Raw genomic sequence first — 19729 nt, 5'->3', positions numbered from 1 at the left:
ACTTACAGCTATTCACTTCAATGAAAATTTTGAAGTGATTACAGCTAATAAACACGCTATTTCTAAACCTCTGAAGTGATATTATGATTCTGATAGACCATATGGTTTCAGTGTATTTATACTGTACTGAGTTCTTCGGAGCCTTTTCACATGTCAGCTGTGACTGAAGGGGTGTTCTGGGGACACACAGCAGGTTTGGGTGGTGGGAGACTGCAGGGGGACCTTAGTGGGACTTCTGGTGGGTTGTGACACTGCTGTGAACCACCCACCCCACCCCGAACTTCAGCACTGCCAAATTCAAGGAAATGTTTCCTCAACTGAAGTCTTCATTCCCAACCCCAATACCCAAATCAGTAATCAAATGCTGGTGTTAATTGGCAACGAATTAAATTAAGCAAAATACCATGTTCAGACTGTTTTGCCAGAAACAGGAGCAGATGCTTTCCTAGAGGCAGTATTTAATTTTCTAAGACCCCATTCACTTGCTAACAGCACTGAGCTTGATCAAGACCTCCTGTGTCATTGAGAAAGTCGTAGCTGCTCTAAGAGTGCCCGTAAGTAAACAAGAAATGTTGCTGAATAACACAAAATGTCACTAACTTCTTGCAACATCAATCCTGTTCTTCAGAGAGGCAACAGAACCTCTGAAGAAGGGCACTAAGTATTTCTTCTTTATAGGTCACTGAGCTATTAATATATTTTACTTTTTCTAACTCTGTTCCCATGGAGTTATGTCATGAGACAGAAGCACAGTCACATTAACCCTACTTCAATCCTGCCATTCCATTGAAAACGTGACCTATTAGTAATTAATCTTAGAACTGGAGGTAATAACAGCGCTCTCCACTTCACCAACAGCACTGCTCATCCTTCATTTACAGCTCCTACAAGGACCCTTTACAGGGGAGAGGGAACCAGGGGAATGTGTTAGCTACTGCAGAATGAGACAGGAGCTACTGACTTTGTAACCTGTGATTCACCAAAAGCTTTTTCTTAATTTCATTTTCTGCAGTTAAACACATACTTGGGGAGACAAAAGGTTCATTTTTTTCTCTCTCGACGCACACATGTGAGACTCATTAATGTTAATTGGATTTATGAATGCCTACTGAAAAGAGAAGAAACCTTAAAGATTTCCCATTCGCAGTGAAACAATCAAAGGAACAATTTCTTGTGTGTCTTGCTGATGAAAAGATGAGGAAATAATGGATGAGTCACTTTACATTATGAGTCAAAATTCTTAAAATAGAAGAGATGAAAACACTGATTTCTGTACAGGTCATATTCGTGTAAGGGACTCTTTCTAAGAATCCAATTTGAACCTTCAAGTGTAGTCCTGATTCTAATTACCCAACTCCAAGAAGAAATCCTGGTCTCTGAATTGTAATTATACAGATTTGTTGCTGTAATTCAATTTGTCAGGTGTAAAATACAAGTGCAATTTCCTCTACAGCCCCTCCCCCCCCCCGTAGCCTTCAAAGAGACACTGAACTTGAGCCATTTGATAATTTATTCCATATTGTAGCTTTCACATTTGCTATGCATAAAACTTCTGACAGATTTTTTTTTAAGGTGATTATATATGGCTCTAGTTACTCTACTGACTGGTTTGAAAATAAATCCAACATTAATCTCATGGCTACAACACAGCATTAGCCACTACCTACCTGGCCTGCAGTGACCAGAGCACTTTAAGGTAAGCTCAAAATTTCTGCTACCTCTTATGGGGACGAGGCAGAACATCCACAATCCTCACAGGCACTGATTTGCTCTATGGGAACTTCAAGGTTAGTCCTCTGCTCAGCCCCAGTCAACTAAGTGGAAACTCTTCGAATCAACAAGGCCCCTCTTACAGAAAACAGAGTTTCAGCCACTCATAAAGAACTTTGACACTTCCTTCCTTCAGGATCATGTTTCTTGTATGACAATCAAGAGCTATAAGAATTTAGTATGGTGCCACACCACTGTGTTAAACAACGGGTTTGAATATGCAGAATACATATTAATAATATTGTATATATATGATAACATAAAAATACATGTAAAATGTAAACATATAATGTGAACTAAGTATATAAATATATCAAGACCCATAAGCACACCACACCCACTGTATGAAAAGATGCAAAATATCTGACCAATTTCCTGGAAATATTCAAACTGTGGAAGTACACACTGCCCATCCCACAGTGCAAGGGCTCTGTAGGCTGAACACAATAAGGCTGGTAGTTTGTTTCTCATTTTTCCCCTCTTTGAAACAATCTATAATGAAGGACTGCAGCATATAATGCTTTAGAAAATGCTTGGCTTGAGTTTTCCTTGCCTCTGCATAAAGCTGTTATAATGACAACAATTTAATTTCTCTATCAGTTGTGCTCCTGAGTACCTTCTAAAAGCCTTTCCAAAATTAAGATTATATACTCCAGCAATTTTTAATATGAAAAAGTGTAATCAATAAAATACTGCTGATAATGCATACGACTTGTGGAGAGTGAGAGCTAAATATGAATTAGTTTTGGACAAGTTCCGAGTCTATCATCTTTCTTAATTACAAGTTGGGTCATTGACTACGAATAGCATGACTCAGCTCGGGAATCCCTACAAAGAAATCCTAAGTAGATTTAATAGTTGCTTTTGATTTATTTGTTACTCAGAGCTGAAACAAGCCCTGTGTTTCAGACATCTGACAGATCAGGAGCTCCACAGAGAATGTTAGTGCAGGCACTGCTCCTGCCAGCCAGACGTCATCTGGTACGAGGGAAGCCAGAAGCACCCAGGAGCCCCAAAAGGTTGGGAGCGGGGCACAACAGTGACATGCCCTGCTCCCCAAGGAACCTCACTACAGAAAATTAAATTAAAAGCTACTCTCCTACAGATCAAATGTGAAATTGTAACCTTGACTGAGGATGGAGGGACATTTAGTCCTACACTTTGCTTAAAAGCACAGACAATTAAATCAGTGCCACTCAGTCAACTTTTGGGCATCTCCAAGGATGGAGATGCCACAGCCTCTCCTTCCAGCACCTCCTTCCAGTGCTTGACCACCCTCAATTTTATTTTTTTCCCTTGTATCTGATGACGATTTCCCATCTCTTAACTTGAACTTGTTGGCTTCTATCATGCACCTCCAAGACAAGCCCAACTGACCAAAAATTGTCGAAGTCTGTCTGGTTTCCCAACGCAAGAACCTGAACAAACAAGGCAGATAGTGCCGCTGCTCCCATGGATATGCTGACAAGGACAGGCAAACCTTTGTCCTGGTTTTCTCCAGTTCTATCATAACATTATTCCCTAATAATGTGTTATCATTTGCCAACTCCACACCTTCTCTGTATTAAATACCTTGGCTGTTTTGGATTCCTTCACACAGCTCGCTGCAGTTTCCTTTCAGACACCAGCACACTGGAAAGCTCCACTTTTCCTTCTTTAACTCTCCATTATTTATAAAGCAGGTCCACTCTGGGCACACTCAATCACCACAGGGAGTTACTAGCAAAATGCTGCAGCCACCGGGTTTCGCTGGACTTTTCTAATTACATTGCCATGACACTTTCATACCCACAAGCACTCCGAGGTGTTTCATAAACAAAACCTCAAGTATTTCTGACAACCTGCTGGTGGGAAGCTTTTCTCTCTGCTCAGCGTTAGTAATACAACAGGCCATTAGTGCTACAACTCCACAAACCTCTGGAAGAAGTCCTCTAAAACTGCTTTCATCTCTTTCTAATCCTTAATTCCATGTGCTAGTTCATGCAAATTCACTTATTTGCCAAACAAACAGGTGTCAGATGATTTACCGGTTCATTTGCACAGCAGAAGGACAAGCAAATATTATCTTGATTTTTCTCCCTCATGAAATATTTCCATAAAACTATCAGAAAAAAATTAGCATTGCTATTAGAAACATCAATGCAAAGAAGACAGAAAACCCATTAATTCAGCAGTATATTCCACTGCTACCCTCAGAGTATTCTGAAGCATTAACTATATTTTAAGAATGTTTTGTAAACTAGCAGCATAAAAGGTATTTTGCTTTCAAAAAGAGGCTACTAATAACCCTGATTTATTTGTAGAAACAGTTGTTTACTGCTCATGTAAAAGAGCATAATGTTCTTTATACAATTACATTAAGTTTCCAGAGTCTCACTTTTAAGCAAACCTAAAACCTAAAAACTTTTTTCTGACAATAAATAATATTTTGTAAAGATAGAATACTTACAAAAAACTCCAAAAAAACCCCAAAAACCAAAATAGGAGACTACAGCTACAGAGTACTATGCTGCAAGTATATAAGAAGCCCAAGACTTCTGGTATAAATACATTTATACCACTTCTTTACTTTGCCCTTTTTTTTTTTAATTCAGAAACCAACCCAAATGAGTATTCAACACTCAGATAAACAGGCTCAGAACTAAGTGCCAAGACTGCGACAGGCAGATTTGGGGGGGTAGCAAGGTTTGACAACATCTTTGTCTGTGCTGTACTCTCTCATGATAAAGTCTACTGTTTCCAACAGAGGAAGACAAAACATCCTATACAATTACACATCTCTAGCAAATTTCCCTAAATAATTACACATTTAAATAATGACTAGCTCAAAAAAAAAAAAAAAAAAAAAAAAAAGACATTTTGCTTTTGCTTTATAAATTGAGGCTCAGGTTGTTTCATGGACTGCTTGGCCAGACCCCCTATGCATCATAATCCTTTACAGACCCAAGTGTGTCCCAAGGTTTAAACTCCAGACATTTTATCAAAATTCATTTGATGAAGGAGTAGCTGATGTTCTGTAATGGGTATTGTGGTTTCCTGTCAAAAACACTTGCAGCAGAAATTAAATACTTAGAAATTGCTACTATTTAAACAATTTTATTCTACCATGTAAATCAAGCTGTATTTATCAAGAAAAAAAACCAATTCACAAACTTTATGGACACCTACACATAGAAAATACCGCCTTTCCACCCCCCCATCCCCTCCCCAGTTATAGTCTCACAGGTGTCAGATCACAGAATCATGGAACAGTGTGGGCTGGAATGGACCTCAAAGGTCATTTAGTTCCAACCTCACGGCCATGGGCAGAGACACCTACACTGATTTGTATTCGTTGTGGAAGCATGCTATCAGTCAGAAGGAAAGGAAGCACCTTTTCTTAGTCCAGAAACCCATTTCTATAAGGGAAAGAGGCAAATTCTAACAGATGCTGTGCAGTGCTAAGTTTGAAAGAAAACAATCTGACCAAGATTTGGCCAGTGCAGGCAATCAAGCTATATGCTGGCTGTGAGAAATCTTGCAACATGAATATTTGAGTTCAGCTGGATCCCAGAGGAGGCAGCCTGATCACTTGCTATTTGGGGAAAGAAGCCTCTCTAAAAATATCATTTTCACACACATAAAAAAATCATTTAAAAAATGCAAATCACCACAGTCAGACACAAAGCCTGACAAGTCCTAAGTCATTGGTACAAACCAAGAATGTTGATGAGCTTCTAAACACAAGCAAACAAAAAAAAATCTCAGTTCCTCAAAACAATTCTCACCATCCTCCAAGCCATTTGCAGAATTTTAAAACAAAACCCTGTTCTTTAACATGTGCAATCAGGGAAGCAATGCCAGGTGGGAGATATGGAGGTCACTCTCCAAGCATTATTTCTGGATTTGCTCTTACAGCTGTGAATAAAGAGTCTGCATTTCCTTTCTTACACCACTATCTGTATAACTACCACCATTTAAAATTCCATATTAAAAATATTTGGAAATTTACCCACTGAATTAATTAAAAAGAAAAATAGTTTTCACAGAAATTCATGCTTGCACACAACTTAGAGGGTTCAGAACAAACATCCTCTGCCAAGGGAGAAACAAAACCGTCTGCCCCATCTGTACCCCTGACTTGGCCAGTCCTCAGAGGAAAGGAATTGTAAACATATTTTAACAAAATAAATTAATTACACTATGAGTTAAAATCTCCTGGTTCCTGATGCCTTCAGACAGCTTCTTATCTCCATTGAACAAACAAGGTTAAACATGACAAATATTGTGCCTCCTTGTGAGTAAATGTTGTTTTGTTTACTTTGGGGTTTTTTAAACAACAGTAAGTCACAGCTCATCATATAACAGTCTCTCAAGAATTCTGGGGGAAAAGCATTTGTTCTCGCTCCAAAAATGTGTGGAAAAATAAAAGGGTCGGACTAGTATTTGTTTTTAAGGGACTGGCCAGATAGAGCCAAATTAGGAAGGCTCATTCCCTCTCCCATGTTTACAATTTTCCAATTGAATCACAAGTGAGCAAACAAAAAAAATCAACCCACTTTCCACCACCACCAGGCAGTGTTAAAGAATCTGTCTTATAAATAATTATTAACTGCATTAAGATATTAAATAATAGAAAATGCTCCGGATTGATTTTGTAGGATTCTTTAAGCTCATCCCTACCTACATTTTAAGATGCATCTATTCAATGGCTTTGATTTTTGCCGAGAATAATTGTTCCTGTTGATGTGCCTAAATGCCATTCAAAAAAGGGAATATTGCAGTTGCCACCAGTTAGGGGCATCAGAGATCTTGCAGCTACTTAGTCAAGTCCTGCACAAAACCCCACCATACTAAACTAAGAGGCCACTCACTACTCAGTGTCCCCTAGATCCACAACTCAGAGTTAAGTCCTTTTCTCAAAGATTTCTCTGCTGATAGGAAGGTCAAGAAACATGAATTTTTCCAGGGCCCACAGGAAAAGCAAGACTTAGGATTGCAACCTGCACCTTGGAAAGGTGTAAGTAGTTTAAAGACTTCAAAAATACCTGTGGTTTTGAAAATACAGGAGCCAACCTGCTGTTTTCCAGTTAGCAACATGGTAAAACAACATCAGCAACACTGTTTTCCAAGTGTGAGCAACATGTTAAAATTAATGTTGTGTATCTCAGAGCTAAGAGATTGCTACGGATATTTGTATCAGAAGATATTCAAGGCAAAGGCTCTCCTCAGACTTACACTTTAAGGCCTCGATCTGAAAAAACTAAACAAGTGTACTAATTTAACCATGGTAATAGTCTAATTACATTCAACAGAATACCAATATGTTTGAAGCTTACCATGCATTTAATAAGCTTTTACAGTACAAAAGTCTGCTCAATAATAGCTCTGAAGCAGGAGCTGCCCCAGTTTAAATCTCCTGCATGTTGGACTCCAGCTCCTGCTATTTTCTGGACCAGATGATGGACTCACACAGAGTCTGATGGACATAGGAGTGCTGTATCTCGCTGCACAAGGCTTGAGACCTCTCTGAATTGCACTGGAAATGCACTTAAATTATGATAGCTTCCTGTTAACTCACCAAAACATGCCTGCTGATAATGCTTTGAACCTGTACTGTTACAGACAGCCTCATTCAAATAAAACAAGTCACCTGAGTTCAAACAAATGGACTCTAGAAGAAGAACACAGTTATGATTTTATTGTTCCTTACCATTTACCCATTCATTCTGTTGTCTTCTGAGTGGCTGGTTTTCAATCATGATTTAAGTAATGTTTATTAATTATTAAAATTAAATTGGGCACAATTTATTTTTCCACTTTAATATTTTAATGAGTTAGGGCTGTTCAGCTTCTCTCACAGAAAATACGTGAATGTTTTCAAGTTCCGAACTTATGTCAAGAAAGACAATAGCAGATCCACAGGGAACAACGCAACCACTGAAGAAAGTAACAGGTGATTTTTCTCCCTTAACTAATGCAAGTCAACCCTACAAACTCTGCAACATTAAAAATGAAAAACAATGTATTGCAATAGTTCTATTAAATTCTGCATGTATAAGATAGAACTGAAAAGTTACCCTCCAGCTACTGGTAACATACAATATGGCAAACAGAACTGCAGGATGTCTTTTTACCAGTATTTAAAATAAACCTGTGGTAAGAATTGTTTATTTTATATGTGTACTAGATAGGTTGAAATCAATGGACATTTACCCTGATCATGCAGAATTACAACTGCAGCTGTAATTCATCAGGAAATGTTTTCGTTTAATACTTTCTTCCTGTAGAAGAGAATGTATATTTGTAACAGAAATTCTCATAAAATACATTTTTATGTCCACCACAACCTATTTACTTTAGTTGATGTGGGAATACAAAGATATTCTACAAAGTGTAAAAGGGCTAAAGACAACAGACAGCCTGAGCAACAGATGGCACTTTCGGAGGGCACTAGTGTGACAGTACCTGAACTCCGTGGAGTTTTCATAAAAGTAGAAGCATGCCCTAGGACTTCTAAAAGGAGTTCTAAACAAATGAATTAATTTATTAATTATTAATATCCCTGCAGCCATAACCAAGCTGTCTGGGAGGCACAAAGCTGTGCTACATAGTAGCGACCTGAAGTTCATGAGATCATCTTCTCCACAAGGCTTATGGCACAGAGCTCAGAGTTTGATTCCAGTTTTAAATAATTTGTGACTACCTTCCTTGGACCTGGGGACCACTGTTTCCATTCTACCCCTGGAACCCCCTGTGTACATACTTTTAACCAAAGTATAAATGTACATACATAGAGGTCACTGTCAGCCACAATAACAGATTCTTGTGTTTGGTGTATTTGCTCCAATCAGGACATTTCTAATCTTACCTACTTTCCATCTGTATCAACAAGACACCTGAAATTAGAATTACAGTAGCAATTTATACCACGCAGAGGTCTAAACTTTTCCCTGACCTCCTCAGACAAGTGACAGCACCTTGCTCATTCTGATTACCATCACAGAAAATGTATTTGTCCAATTAAAAGAAGTGAAGGAGCCCCACACGTCCAGTCCTCCACCACTGTAAATCTCAAAGAAACAGAGCCATTTACACCAGAGCAATATCTTAAGGTGAAATAGCAGATATTCGGTCACCAGCCACATACCAGCTACTCAGAAGACCAAACAAAGGATCAGTTCTCTTTCTGACCAACCAAAAATTGTATATATTAACTAATATAAAGCCCTTAAAATGGTTTGGGGTTCACATCCTGAAAGACATTTTAAGGATTTAAAAAATCACCTGTGGTTGCAACTTCAAATAACTGATTTCTCTCTCCAGAGAACTATTTTCTTCATACAAGTTTCAATACTTGCTGAGATTATAAACTGCAAGACAGCAGCCACCGCAAGGAAGATGAATTACAAAGACAGACTACTGTAATTTGGCATCAATAAGATAAGGCCTAAAAAAATAACAGAGTAAGTGCATTAAAAGTTCAGGATCATAGGCAAAACAAAGAGTTTTATATACAAATTTTTATATACTACAGCTACAGCTATGCTACAGCTAAAAAGAACAGCCTTGGGAAAACTTCGTAGTCACTAAGTATGAACTCTGACTTGAAACGGCCAAGCAGTCAGGCCAATATTCATCAATTAAAGCACAAAAAAGCATGAAAATGCAGAAAGTGCAGTAGAAATTTGAAACATTATTGCATAGTACTGACCCACATGGTAAGTTTTGAGTTTCTTGTTCAGAAACCATCTGCCACACAAAGACCAGATAGCAGTTGGTTCACTTAGACAGTACTCCAGCAACAAAAAACAAACACTTCCAAAGAGCTGCCATGGAGCACTCCGGTGGCAGATGAGCTGTTGTTAGCAGACTGCATATTTGAAGGGTATTTCAGGCAATAGAAACTGCAGTGGGAGAGGATAAAGCCTTATCCAACAGCCCAAACACCAATTGCTTTTAATCACATTGCTCCATTTTCTGAAGTTACTTTTTAATAATGATTTTGGAGGCTATTCTTCCACAGGAGCCCATTTCCCATCAATTCATTATTCAGATTTATTTTCCTGACAATAGTACTGGGCAAAGCTGTGCTATCAGATACCCAAAACTCCATGCAGATACACATTCCTCCATTTCCCACCACCACCTGACTAAAGGTTCATTCACATGCAATTTTTTCTTATTTTATTTAATTAAGAGAGTTTTTACAGTAACCTGTATTCTCAGTTACCTACATACACCCTTTCCTTTGTTCCCTCTTGTGCCTTTCACTTCTCTCTGAGCTCCGGTTTTTCTGACGCCTTCTCTTGAGGAATAGAACTGTGTCCTTCCCCACCCTTCTCCTACTTTGTATCTTCTCTCCCCCTACCAAATAACCCCATCTCAAAGCCCTGCACTCAGCAGGCTTTACGGATAAGTGTGCCTTAGAAAGGCCAAGGCAATAGAAACACTGGCATTCTATCTTTTCTACCAAAAAGTAATTCTCTGATGTTCTCCACCGAAAGGTTTTTATAGAAGGACGAAGCTTTGTGCTTCATGTTCCCTACCAGCTGACCAAAGGTTTGTAGCTCTTTCTTCCTGCTACATCCTGGGAGTTTTGAACCAAAACTTCATAAAGCTTTAAATGACTAATTCTGTGTGAAACAGGATGCAGGCAGAGGACAAACATGTAACGATCACCCAGAGAGACAATCAATCAGGGAAAAAAATCTCTCAGTGTCCTCTCCTGGAGAGCAGGGCAAAAAGAGAAAGAGTTTCAGGGGAATACCAGGTCACTCCAGAATGGGACAGTAGCCTAAAGGTCCAAGGAGCTTTCTCTCCTGAAACCTAACCAGCTCAGGTTTGAAGATACACCACATAAAATCATCTTGAAACCACAACTTCATCATCTGACTAAATCCAGCACTTTTTTACTTGCTGTGAAATTCTACTGAAACACGTACAGTCATCTTTATTTCTAGAGAGAGTGTGGTGGCAGAACTCTAAAGGAGAATCAAAACTTAACAAATTCAAGTTTTGCACAGAAGCAGTTCTATGCTGTACGAAGAGAGGTTGTTTTCAGGTTCCCCTTGGTTCACAAGGAAGCAGTGATTTTAGAAAGCTTGGAGCTCAGATGAAGAGACAGGGAATGCTTTACAGAAAAATAGGAAGATATGTCTGAGTCAGAGCAGCTTCAAAATTTCTGATTTTTAGCTTTACAGATTGCTGTTTCTCCTAGTCTTATTCTATGATGGAAGACACCAAGAGCATACTGAAAGGCTGTGTTCTTATTGGAATTTCTAAAAACTTATTCTAGCTTACACTAATAAATATTTTCATCCTTCTAAGTCTGAAAAGCTTGTTTACAGTGAAAGTGAACAATCCTCTGAAACAATGAAACATCTGATTTTCCCACTGAAACAGAATTAAATGTACTTCAGCACCTCAGAACTATTAGTCTGAGCTAGGAATGTCCTGTATCGCAACCCAACGGCATCTTTACCTCCTATAAATTAAAAAATAGCCCAAACAGAAACACAAGTCTTGATGCCTGTATCTATACCATTTCTTCATAAGGAAGGATTTCATTTTGCTGTCCACGGGGCCAACATCAAGAGCTCTTCCTTTTCAACCCAGCAAAAACTTTGTCAGTGCTCACTGCCCACATGGAAGCTGTTAAACTAAGGGCTCTCATGGCAGTGCCACAGCCAGCAGTGCCACAGACAACACTGCCTTGTCTCCCCTCACATCTATTCTACCTCACTGAAGAGCAGAGTTGAGTTAAATTTCTCCTCAGAGTACTTTTTGTTTCCAGAGTATGACCACTTCAAAGCCCACACAATTCTTTTTCATTTGAATTTGAAGTTAGCACCAGTCTTCCCCAAAATACTTTGGTCATTAATAATTTTATCAGTAAATAATCAGGAATATTGGGAGTACAGGGCTGCCTTTTTTTGCCAAGGGAAAAAAATTTAAAAAATTATAAAATGCTGTTGAAGCACAATCCATTATGAACTGCAAGATAATACACAGTCCAAGAGTTACATCAGAGTATTCTCACTCCTGCCAAATGCATCTTTTCTGAAATTGTTTAGTAGGAAGAAGGTGATGTATCATGCCACTATTTGAAAGGTACCAAATAATTCTGCAGTAGGTCTTGGGTTTACAACTGTACCAGTGAAATATTACACACATATTGCCATCTCATGGATACTACAAATACTTCTTTAAAATTCCAAGAACGCAATCCCTAACAGAAAAATATGCAGAATCCACAGCAAATAAAATCGTAAAGATTTACAACATGAAAGCAGGAACTTCATGTTTGAAACAGTCCAAAAATCTGCCTCAGATTCTCTCGTAGTAGTTACTATTTTTATGACTTGGCTCAGACTTGCTTTAATCTCTTTATTTAGGGAGAAATTGCAAGCTTGCCAACTTCAGCAAATGTTAAGTACTTCAGTAAATTCCCCATCAATATAGGTCGTGCATTCGAGGGAACAAGAATGTGGTGAGTAAGTTCTGCTCCATCTCCTCCAAAGGGGATTTCAGAATAAGGCAGTGATGGGAGAGAGAGATAAACAAATGGCTAAGCCCCTCTTTCAGCTCCATCCTCCTCTCCAGACATCTGTCCACACTGTGTTGTGCCGTGATTGAGATGTTACGTGATGCAGCTCACCCAGCCTGCTGTTATCCTACATCCCTTTTATCTGAGCAGGCAGGAGAGCACATGTATTGCCAAGGCTATTGCGTCGTCACTCTTCCATTAAAGTTCAGTAACAGCACGAAGTGAGTTCAAGCAAGTCAGAAAAACCAAAGGAAAACCAATAGATGTAAAGACATCTAAGTATGGAGGATGAATTCAGAAACAGTCCGGATAGCCTGTGCACACTTTCCGGAGCATCTGAGCCAAATTGCCTAAACCCACTAAGTCCTGTCAAACCCTGAGTTTTGCTTTTAAAAAGAACTTGGCAGCCAACAAACCAAAACGCGGATCGTTTCTCAAGCTGTGCTAGAACAAATGCATCTCTCTACCCAAATGGTTCGGACAAACATAAAACAAGTTTTGGGTCCCTTCCTGCACCTCCCCAGGCAGGACCTGCGGCTGTCCCCGCACGGGAGGACAGGGCAGGCGGTCACCGGGGAGCCCCCGCGCCGGGGGACGCGCACAACCGAACGGCGGCCGCCTCTCATCGACCTTCCCGGGGCTGCGGAGCCCCGGCCCTGCAGCTCCCCGCCCAGAAGGGTCCCTGGGCTGCCCCTCCGCCCGCAGCCGCTGCGCCAGCATCTCTGCGGGGACACGGCAGCGCCTGCCCCGGGAGGGAGCCGAGGGCACCTCGTCTCCGCGGCGGCAAAGGAGGGGCGGGCGGCCCCCGGCTCCCGCAGCCCAGAGCCGCCGCTGTGAGCCGGAGGAGGAGAAGGAAGAAGGGGGAGACAAGGGAAGAAGCCATTACCAGAGTTTTGTTCCCGTTCTTGCTGAGGGGGCCGCGGAAAACTCCCTTGATGTTGCGAAAGTGCCCGTTGCTGAGGTGCGCGGAGCTGATGACAATGTAGTAGCACTCCATGGGGCCGGGGCCGCCTCTTCAGGCCGGGCTCGGCGGGGCTGGGCGAGGGGGGGCCGGGGCTGGCGGCGCCGGGGCCGGCGGGGGCCGGGGGTGCGGCCCCTCAGGCGCGGCGCGGCCGCGGGAGGAGGATGCGCGGCAGGGCGGCCGCGGCGGAGCCGAGCGAGCTGCCGCTGCCGCTGGCAGGCATAGTGCTATTATAGCGAGCAGCCTTGCCGGTCGGCTGCACTGAGCCAATGGCAGGGAGCCACTGGGCTGGTACCGAGCGCTGTCAGAGGAGGACATCTGTCACACGCCGCCTCCACCGCCACCCACCGCCCCACGCCCCGCTGCCCCCGCCGCGGACGGGCCGGCGGCAGGTAAAGGGGGACGGGCGGGGGGAGAGGGCAGAGCCGGCACCCCAACCGCAGCGAGCCCCGCAGGTGGGGTGTGCCCTCCTTTTTCCGGGGGTGGGGACGACGACGAGTGTGGTTCCTCCGGGATTCTGGGGGGGTGGGGGGTGGGCATGGAGAGATGCCCGGGGTGCGACGCCCCCAGCCCAACGCTCCCGCGCTCCCCCTCCTCCGAGCAGCCTCCGCGCCCTCCACCGCGCCCTTTTCTTTTTTGTTACATATTTCTCTAACACCCAACTCACAGGCACCTCCACCTGCCCGGGGCGGAGCAGCCCCCCGCTCCCCGGCCTCCATCGGTCGCCGCCCCCGCCCGCCGCTCTCGGCTCCTCTGGCCCGTGACGGCGTAATTGGGGGAAATCGGTCATTTCTCATCCCCGCTCGGGATAAGCTCCATTCCGCCCTTTGCTGGACTGCGGCCGCCGCAGCCCATCCCCGCCGCATCCCGCCCGGCAACCTGCAGGATCAGGAGCGGGCTGGCAAAACTTCTGGGTCACGGTGTCGGGAAGCGCTGGGGCCGCATCCTCCCTTCCCGGGGCCCCCGCCTCTCCCCCGCGGTTACTCACGGTTCTCCCGGCCCGGGGCCGCCGGCGGAGGCGGCTCTGCCCACCCGGCCTCGCAGGGCTTGGGCGTCTGCAAAGAAATGGACAACAACCATGGTTTCTTGCGGGCTCTGGTGCAGCCTCTGCGATCCTCAAGCTCAACGCCCGTATAATGCACTCGCTCAGTTCTACAAAGCCCCCAGCAAACTGGACTAAAAACCATTATGTACATCAGCATGAGGTAGCTATAGCATACCCTGCTCCTTCACCAGCATAAATGTTCCTTTATTTTTGCAGCACGCAAATCGGAGCTGGCTTCCAGGACCAGAATTTGTCACAGTGTAAGACGTGCACAAGAAAGATGCTTAAGTGTGGTTTGTTGTTTTGTTGGGGTTTCCCCCCCCCCCCCCCCCCCCATAAGATATCTGTGATTTGCAGATTTCTCATGTAAGGTGTGAACACTCTTAGCTGGCTCATCTTCCAACCTGCTTTACCTTTATTCTGGATTGTAAAAATCAAGATTGATGGGGTGAAATTCCAGTGCCAAAAGAGGGAACACCTTAGAAAAGAAGCCCAGAAACATGATGTAACAGCTGAACATGTCTCTTAGTCAGCATTTACTGCTGGCAAGATAATACCACTGTCCTATCATCTTGTCCTCCAAAATAGATGAGCTGCCGCCAGAAGATTCAGGATGGGGACACATACAAACACTTCCCTGGCAGAAATTATTGTGTCAGGTGTTTGCATCCTTGGTGAAGGAAGCCCCAGTTTTTGAGATGTGCCTCCTTCAGATAAGCATTTTCTATCATTACCTCAATTCGTACACGGTGAATAGTAAATTTTGACAGCTGTCACTCATTCTTAGCATTTTCAATAATTAGGAAGGAATTACGGAAATGGCAGAAGTGGAAAGTTTTGACAGCTGAAACACAGGTGAGAGATCAGAATTTGCTGCTTCTTGTTACAGCCAAAAAAGAGTGTGATAATGTACACACACAGTAACACAATTTTTCTGGTTATGAGGATGTATGTGTACATCTAGAAATAACCAGCAAGTTCATTGCCATGTGAAAATCAAGTCAATATTATAAATACCTGATAAATTTAACAACACAGCATGCTTAAGGCCTGGTTCCCACTTCAGACACAATCACAGGTGTGGTTGTCTCTCAAAAATGTCAGAAGTTTAGGTAGGATAGAGCAATGAAAAGACATAAAATTATGCAAGAAATAAAATGAGGCAACTCTTTCCTGGGAATAACTATATTCCAACTTGGACTAGAACTACTTTTTCCACCTTCTAAATAGAGCGTTACTGATACGTGAGAACCCTTCTGCCTGGGAGTGAAACTCCACACATCCACCATCTCAAAGAATTGGAATCTTTTTCTCTGAAATTCTTGCACAGACACATTGCTGACATGTTTGCTCACAGCTGCTACAGCCATACCTGGGTCCTTTCAGGGTTGTACAGCTGCTCTCAGGCCTTTCAGAGATGTGCAGGCACTGCTTGCATGCTCTTGTTAAGAGTCCAAGGACTTAGGAACATCTTCTTGTAGTAACAGAGAAATAATCTATTGTCACAGCTCAAGTTTCAAAGGCTCAACCTGCTTTGTACCAAACAGGAGTGACCAACAGCATTAAAGCTGCTGTAGCTTCTGCTCATGAAGATCACTGTCCTCCTCTGTTAAGGGAGGGAAAAAACCAACAAACAAATAAAGATTACTTGATTCCTCCAAGGCACTCAATAAACAAAGGACAAGTAGTACTAAATAACACCTAACAAGCAAAATATACATTTTCTAGTCCTACTTACTCTGGTTCGTCTCTTTTTTTTTCTTTCTGAATGATCTTTGATACTTTGTTATCTTAACCCTTCACCTAAGTTTTCTTGCCTCATTCTGTTTATTATGATCACACAGGCTCAAGATGCTGCTTCCTTACCAAATTTTTTATTTTTAATAACTTGCTAATTTCATAAATCCCTAACCCTATGGCTCCTACCTACCATCAGTCTTCCATATTTCCATCTCTGTCCTGTTCTCCTGGGTAAGTATCTGGGGTTTCAGATGTTTATATTGCTATTTATTCAAATCTCTGCCATATAATAATAACCAGTGCTGCTTATTTACTCATTCTCTTATTCTTCTATTTGGGAAAAATCTCCAAGGAATTGTTCCTGTATAAAATGGCAAATATCAACTCAAGAAAGAGGCTATGGATTTGAGAGACTTTCTGGAACACTTCTGAACTAGAAGCCAGTGAACAAATTAAACTAATTCATGTGCATTCTACTGTTTTTCTGCCTGTGAGAATACTCAATATTCTGCATTCAAATATTTAATAATATTCATTATTCAGGAAATAGTCCCGGCATAACCCAGAACAAAATATTCAAGAGTGTAAACAATCCTCTTTTGGTTAACAGTTTTTAAAGCATGGCACAGCGTATGTGTTACTAACATATCCTGAGAAATCATTCACTCTCTCCCAAAACATATCCATCAAGGATAGAAAGGAATATCTGTGTTCAAGTCTCAAGCAACTCAATTAAGCTCCCATAGCAATTCTTATTGAATTCAACAAAATTCACTTTATCCTAAGAATATCTCCCTGTAAGTAATCTTCTGTCTGAGACACACCTTTTTACCATCTCCTGCACCTTCAGTGTTCTTGTATTGGTCCCTTTTTTTTTTTTTCCCCTTTTCACTTAGCCTTGGATGTTTCTCCCTATTTCAGATGTCCATCATCCTTACATTAAGCAGAAGGAAAACCAGGAGTATCCCGTGTACCTTTTAAAGGCCATTATGGGGTAATGCACATTATACACTGTATTACAACTGCATTCATTCATCAGCTGTGGGGGTGGTACAGCAGGAAAAAGAGGAAACTGGGACACTCTGGTAGCCTAGTTCCCAGCACATCCTTCATGATGTGTGGAGAGTATCAGAGTGGGCTCCCTATTCCAACACTTGAGCTGAGTGGAGTGCTGGTATCACAAAGCTAAGGAAAGGCAGTAGTGCCTTAAAGCCCTGCAGCATGCAGTCAAATAATGGGCTGTAGCCTGCAGCCCCCAAAGTTTTGTCACAGTAAGAGGACTGTGAAGGCTTAAACTAGTATTTCTGCTCAATCTTGAAAGTACAGCAAAGATTTATTAAAACATACTCTGTTTTCTTTTCTTTGCTCCTTCAGCCCTCCAAAGCACATAATTTCAAAACACTGCTTATTCAGGACAGCTTCAGGAAGAACCTTATCCAGCAAGAATTACCCCCTCCCTCTTCTCACGTATCCACGTAGGATCTGTATCTAGCACCACATTCTGAGCACATTCTGTGCTCAGAAATGCAAACATTTTTCTGCCCCTGCTCTCCCCAGTTACCACTGTTACCACTGCCTGCTTTAGGATACTATTGGAAAAATCTTTGTTGTTACTGGATATAATACACCATTCTCTGTATCTTCCTTTCTTAATATTTATGCTGCAGAATTTCCCTAACAGCAGGTTCACACTGCATCTTTTTGTTTTCTTCCCTAATCCCTTCCTAGCAAAAAAGCCAAACCAGACAATTAAAAATTTACAATAAAATTGCAAATGATGCACTGAATATGAGGTGACACCAACAAGTAACTGATGTACTGTAATAGTATTAAACAGCAGGATATTTTTGCAAAGGCCAGAAAACACCTGATGGCCCAAGCCAAGGTGAAAGAACCCTCTGCAAAAACCACTCTTGCCCATTTCAAACACTGAAGACGCAATGCATTCTGCTATATTAAACATTGCCTTAGAAGCAAATCCTCTATCAAATTGAATGTCTCTATGTGAAGAGTAAATGGAGCCAGCAACTGGAAAATGAATCCCCAAAGCAGTCTGTCACGGAATTATAGTTTCCCAATATCCATTCAAACCAAACATCCAAGTCAAACCCAAACAGAATAAATGAAATTAAATTATCAAAAATCATAAGAAAAAAATTGGATTTATCTCAAAGGCAATGATTCCAACTCCAGTGGAAGGTGTACCTGCATGTGCAGGGGAGTCTTTAGGTGGTTTTTTTTTTTTAGATGGTCTTTTTCAAATGGTCTTTAAGGTCCCTTCCAACCCAAACCATTCCATGACTTTTCCCAACTGACTGCTATAGAAAATCCAGTTTCAGTTTCACTTTTCTAACAATCTAGCACAACAGTGCAAGGAACAATCTTTCTTGTTTTTGTGACAACACAAAAAAAACTCAATTAAAAAAATACTCTTTCATAAATCAAAAATGAAAAGTTGAAAGACCACAGAATGGGTGCAGTTCCACCAAGCCACCAGACAAAGCTCACTAAAATCCAGCAGGCAAGGTACATAACTAGCACTACATTAAAGCAAACAACACATTGACATCATAAACAATATCCAGAGAGATTTCAAGCAGCCATTCTGTGTCTGGTACTTTTCTGGAGATGGAGATGACTACAAAACGAGCACCAAGTTTTCATTTTTGCGAATTAAATTTTTAGAATTAATTTTATCCAGTTAAAACTTGCTATGTTAAAAAATACAATACTTCCAAGATGCTTAAGAAGTGAAAAGCTTTTAATGAAAATAAACGAGGCACAAAGGGAAAACCTGATAAAATGAAATTCACAAATAAATAGGAAAATAATAAATTTTATGATCTAGCATAGCGGATGATTTGTGGTCATTTATTACAAACAGATTATTTTCCCTGCCAATGTCCACACAATTTTTTTCCAGAATTAAAAATCTGGAGTCTAAAAAATTGATCAAAAGTATTCCACAGTCAGTTAGGAACGGTTTTGTTCATGTCAGTGAGCTTGGGCTCATTTACTGAAGCAGTAGGTATTTCCATGGCAAGAAGTCCTGAAGTTCACACCAGGAATTGGCATTAGCTCCAAGCTTTTCCACTGGGTGGTGGTAATGAGATCAAGAAGTTCAGGAGAACTGGTAGCAGAACTCACAACAGCACCAGTATTCACTCATTTATGTATTCATTCAATCATTCTGTCTCTCCCTCTGTACACACATACCTACCCTATGTATACATATGCCACACTGGAAATCTAGTGTCACAGTAATTACAGGATGAACAGAACAGTTTCTAAAATTTTTGAGGGCTGGACTGTAAAATTAATCTTAACACAGTTCCCTGCGTTAGCATTCAGTTGAACAACATCATTTTCTCCATGTAAAAGCTGAAGAGAGTTGAGGTGAGACAGATGACAGGTCAGAAAATAGCACTATTTATTCCTGAATGAGCAAGTATAAATTAGAGACCCACTGGAGAAAAAAACTCTCCAGAGATTCATATTGTAATACATTTCATCGAGTTCAATATATGACATGCTATGATGGCTTCTTTTTCATGTGATCTGTAATTGTCACAGAAAAGAATGGAAACTAAATTAAAATTGTTGTGTTTACTTTCCCAATCTTACACATTTCAGTGAGATCCATTTTTCAAAATGGGAATGTTTGGCATCATCTGAAAATCAAAGC

General features: G+C 41.4%; 1 protein-coding gene across 1 annotated transcript in view; it reads right to left on the bottom strand.

The window, feature by feature from the left end:
- Positions 1–13577, bottom strand: part of ZNF804A (zinc finger protein 804A) — a gene marked incomplete at its 3' end in the record, with an annotated part of 163627 nt that extends 150050 nt beyond the window's left edge. Inside the window, exon 1 of the mRNA XM_082284947.1 lies at positions 13185–13577. Coding sequence (XP_082141073.1) covers positions 13185–13295 — 111 coding nt within the window. The 5' untranslated portion in view covers positions 13296–13577. The remainder of the gene's footprint in view (positions 1–13184) is intronic.
- Positions 13578–19729: the final 6152 nt, after the last annotated feature.

Source organism: Coloeus monedula (assembly GCF_965178545.1).
Source record: "Coloeus monedula genome assembly, chromosome: 7".
NCBI classification, from domain to species: Eukaryota; Metazoa; Chordata; class Aves; order Passeriformes; family Corvidae; genus Coloeus; species Coloeus monedula.
Note: the sequence above shows the minus strand (reverse complement) of the source record. Positions and strands in the feature narration are given on the sequence as shown.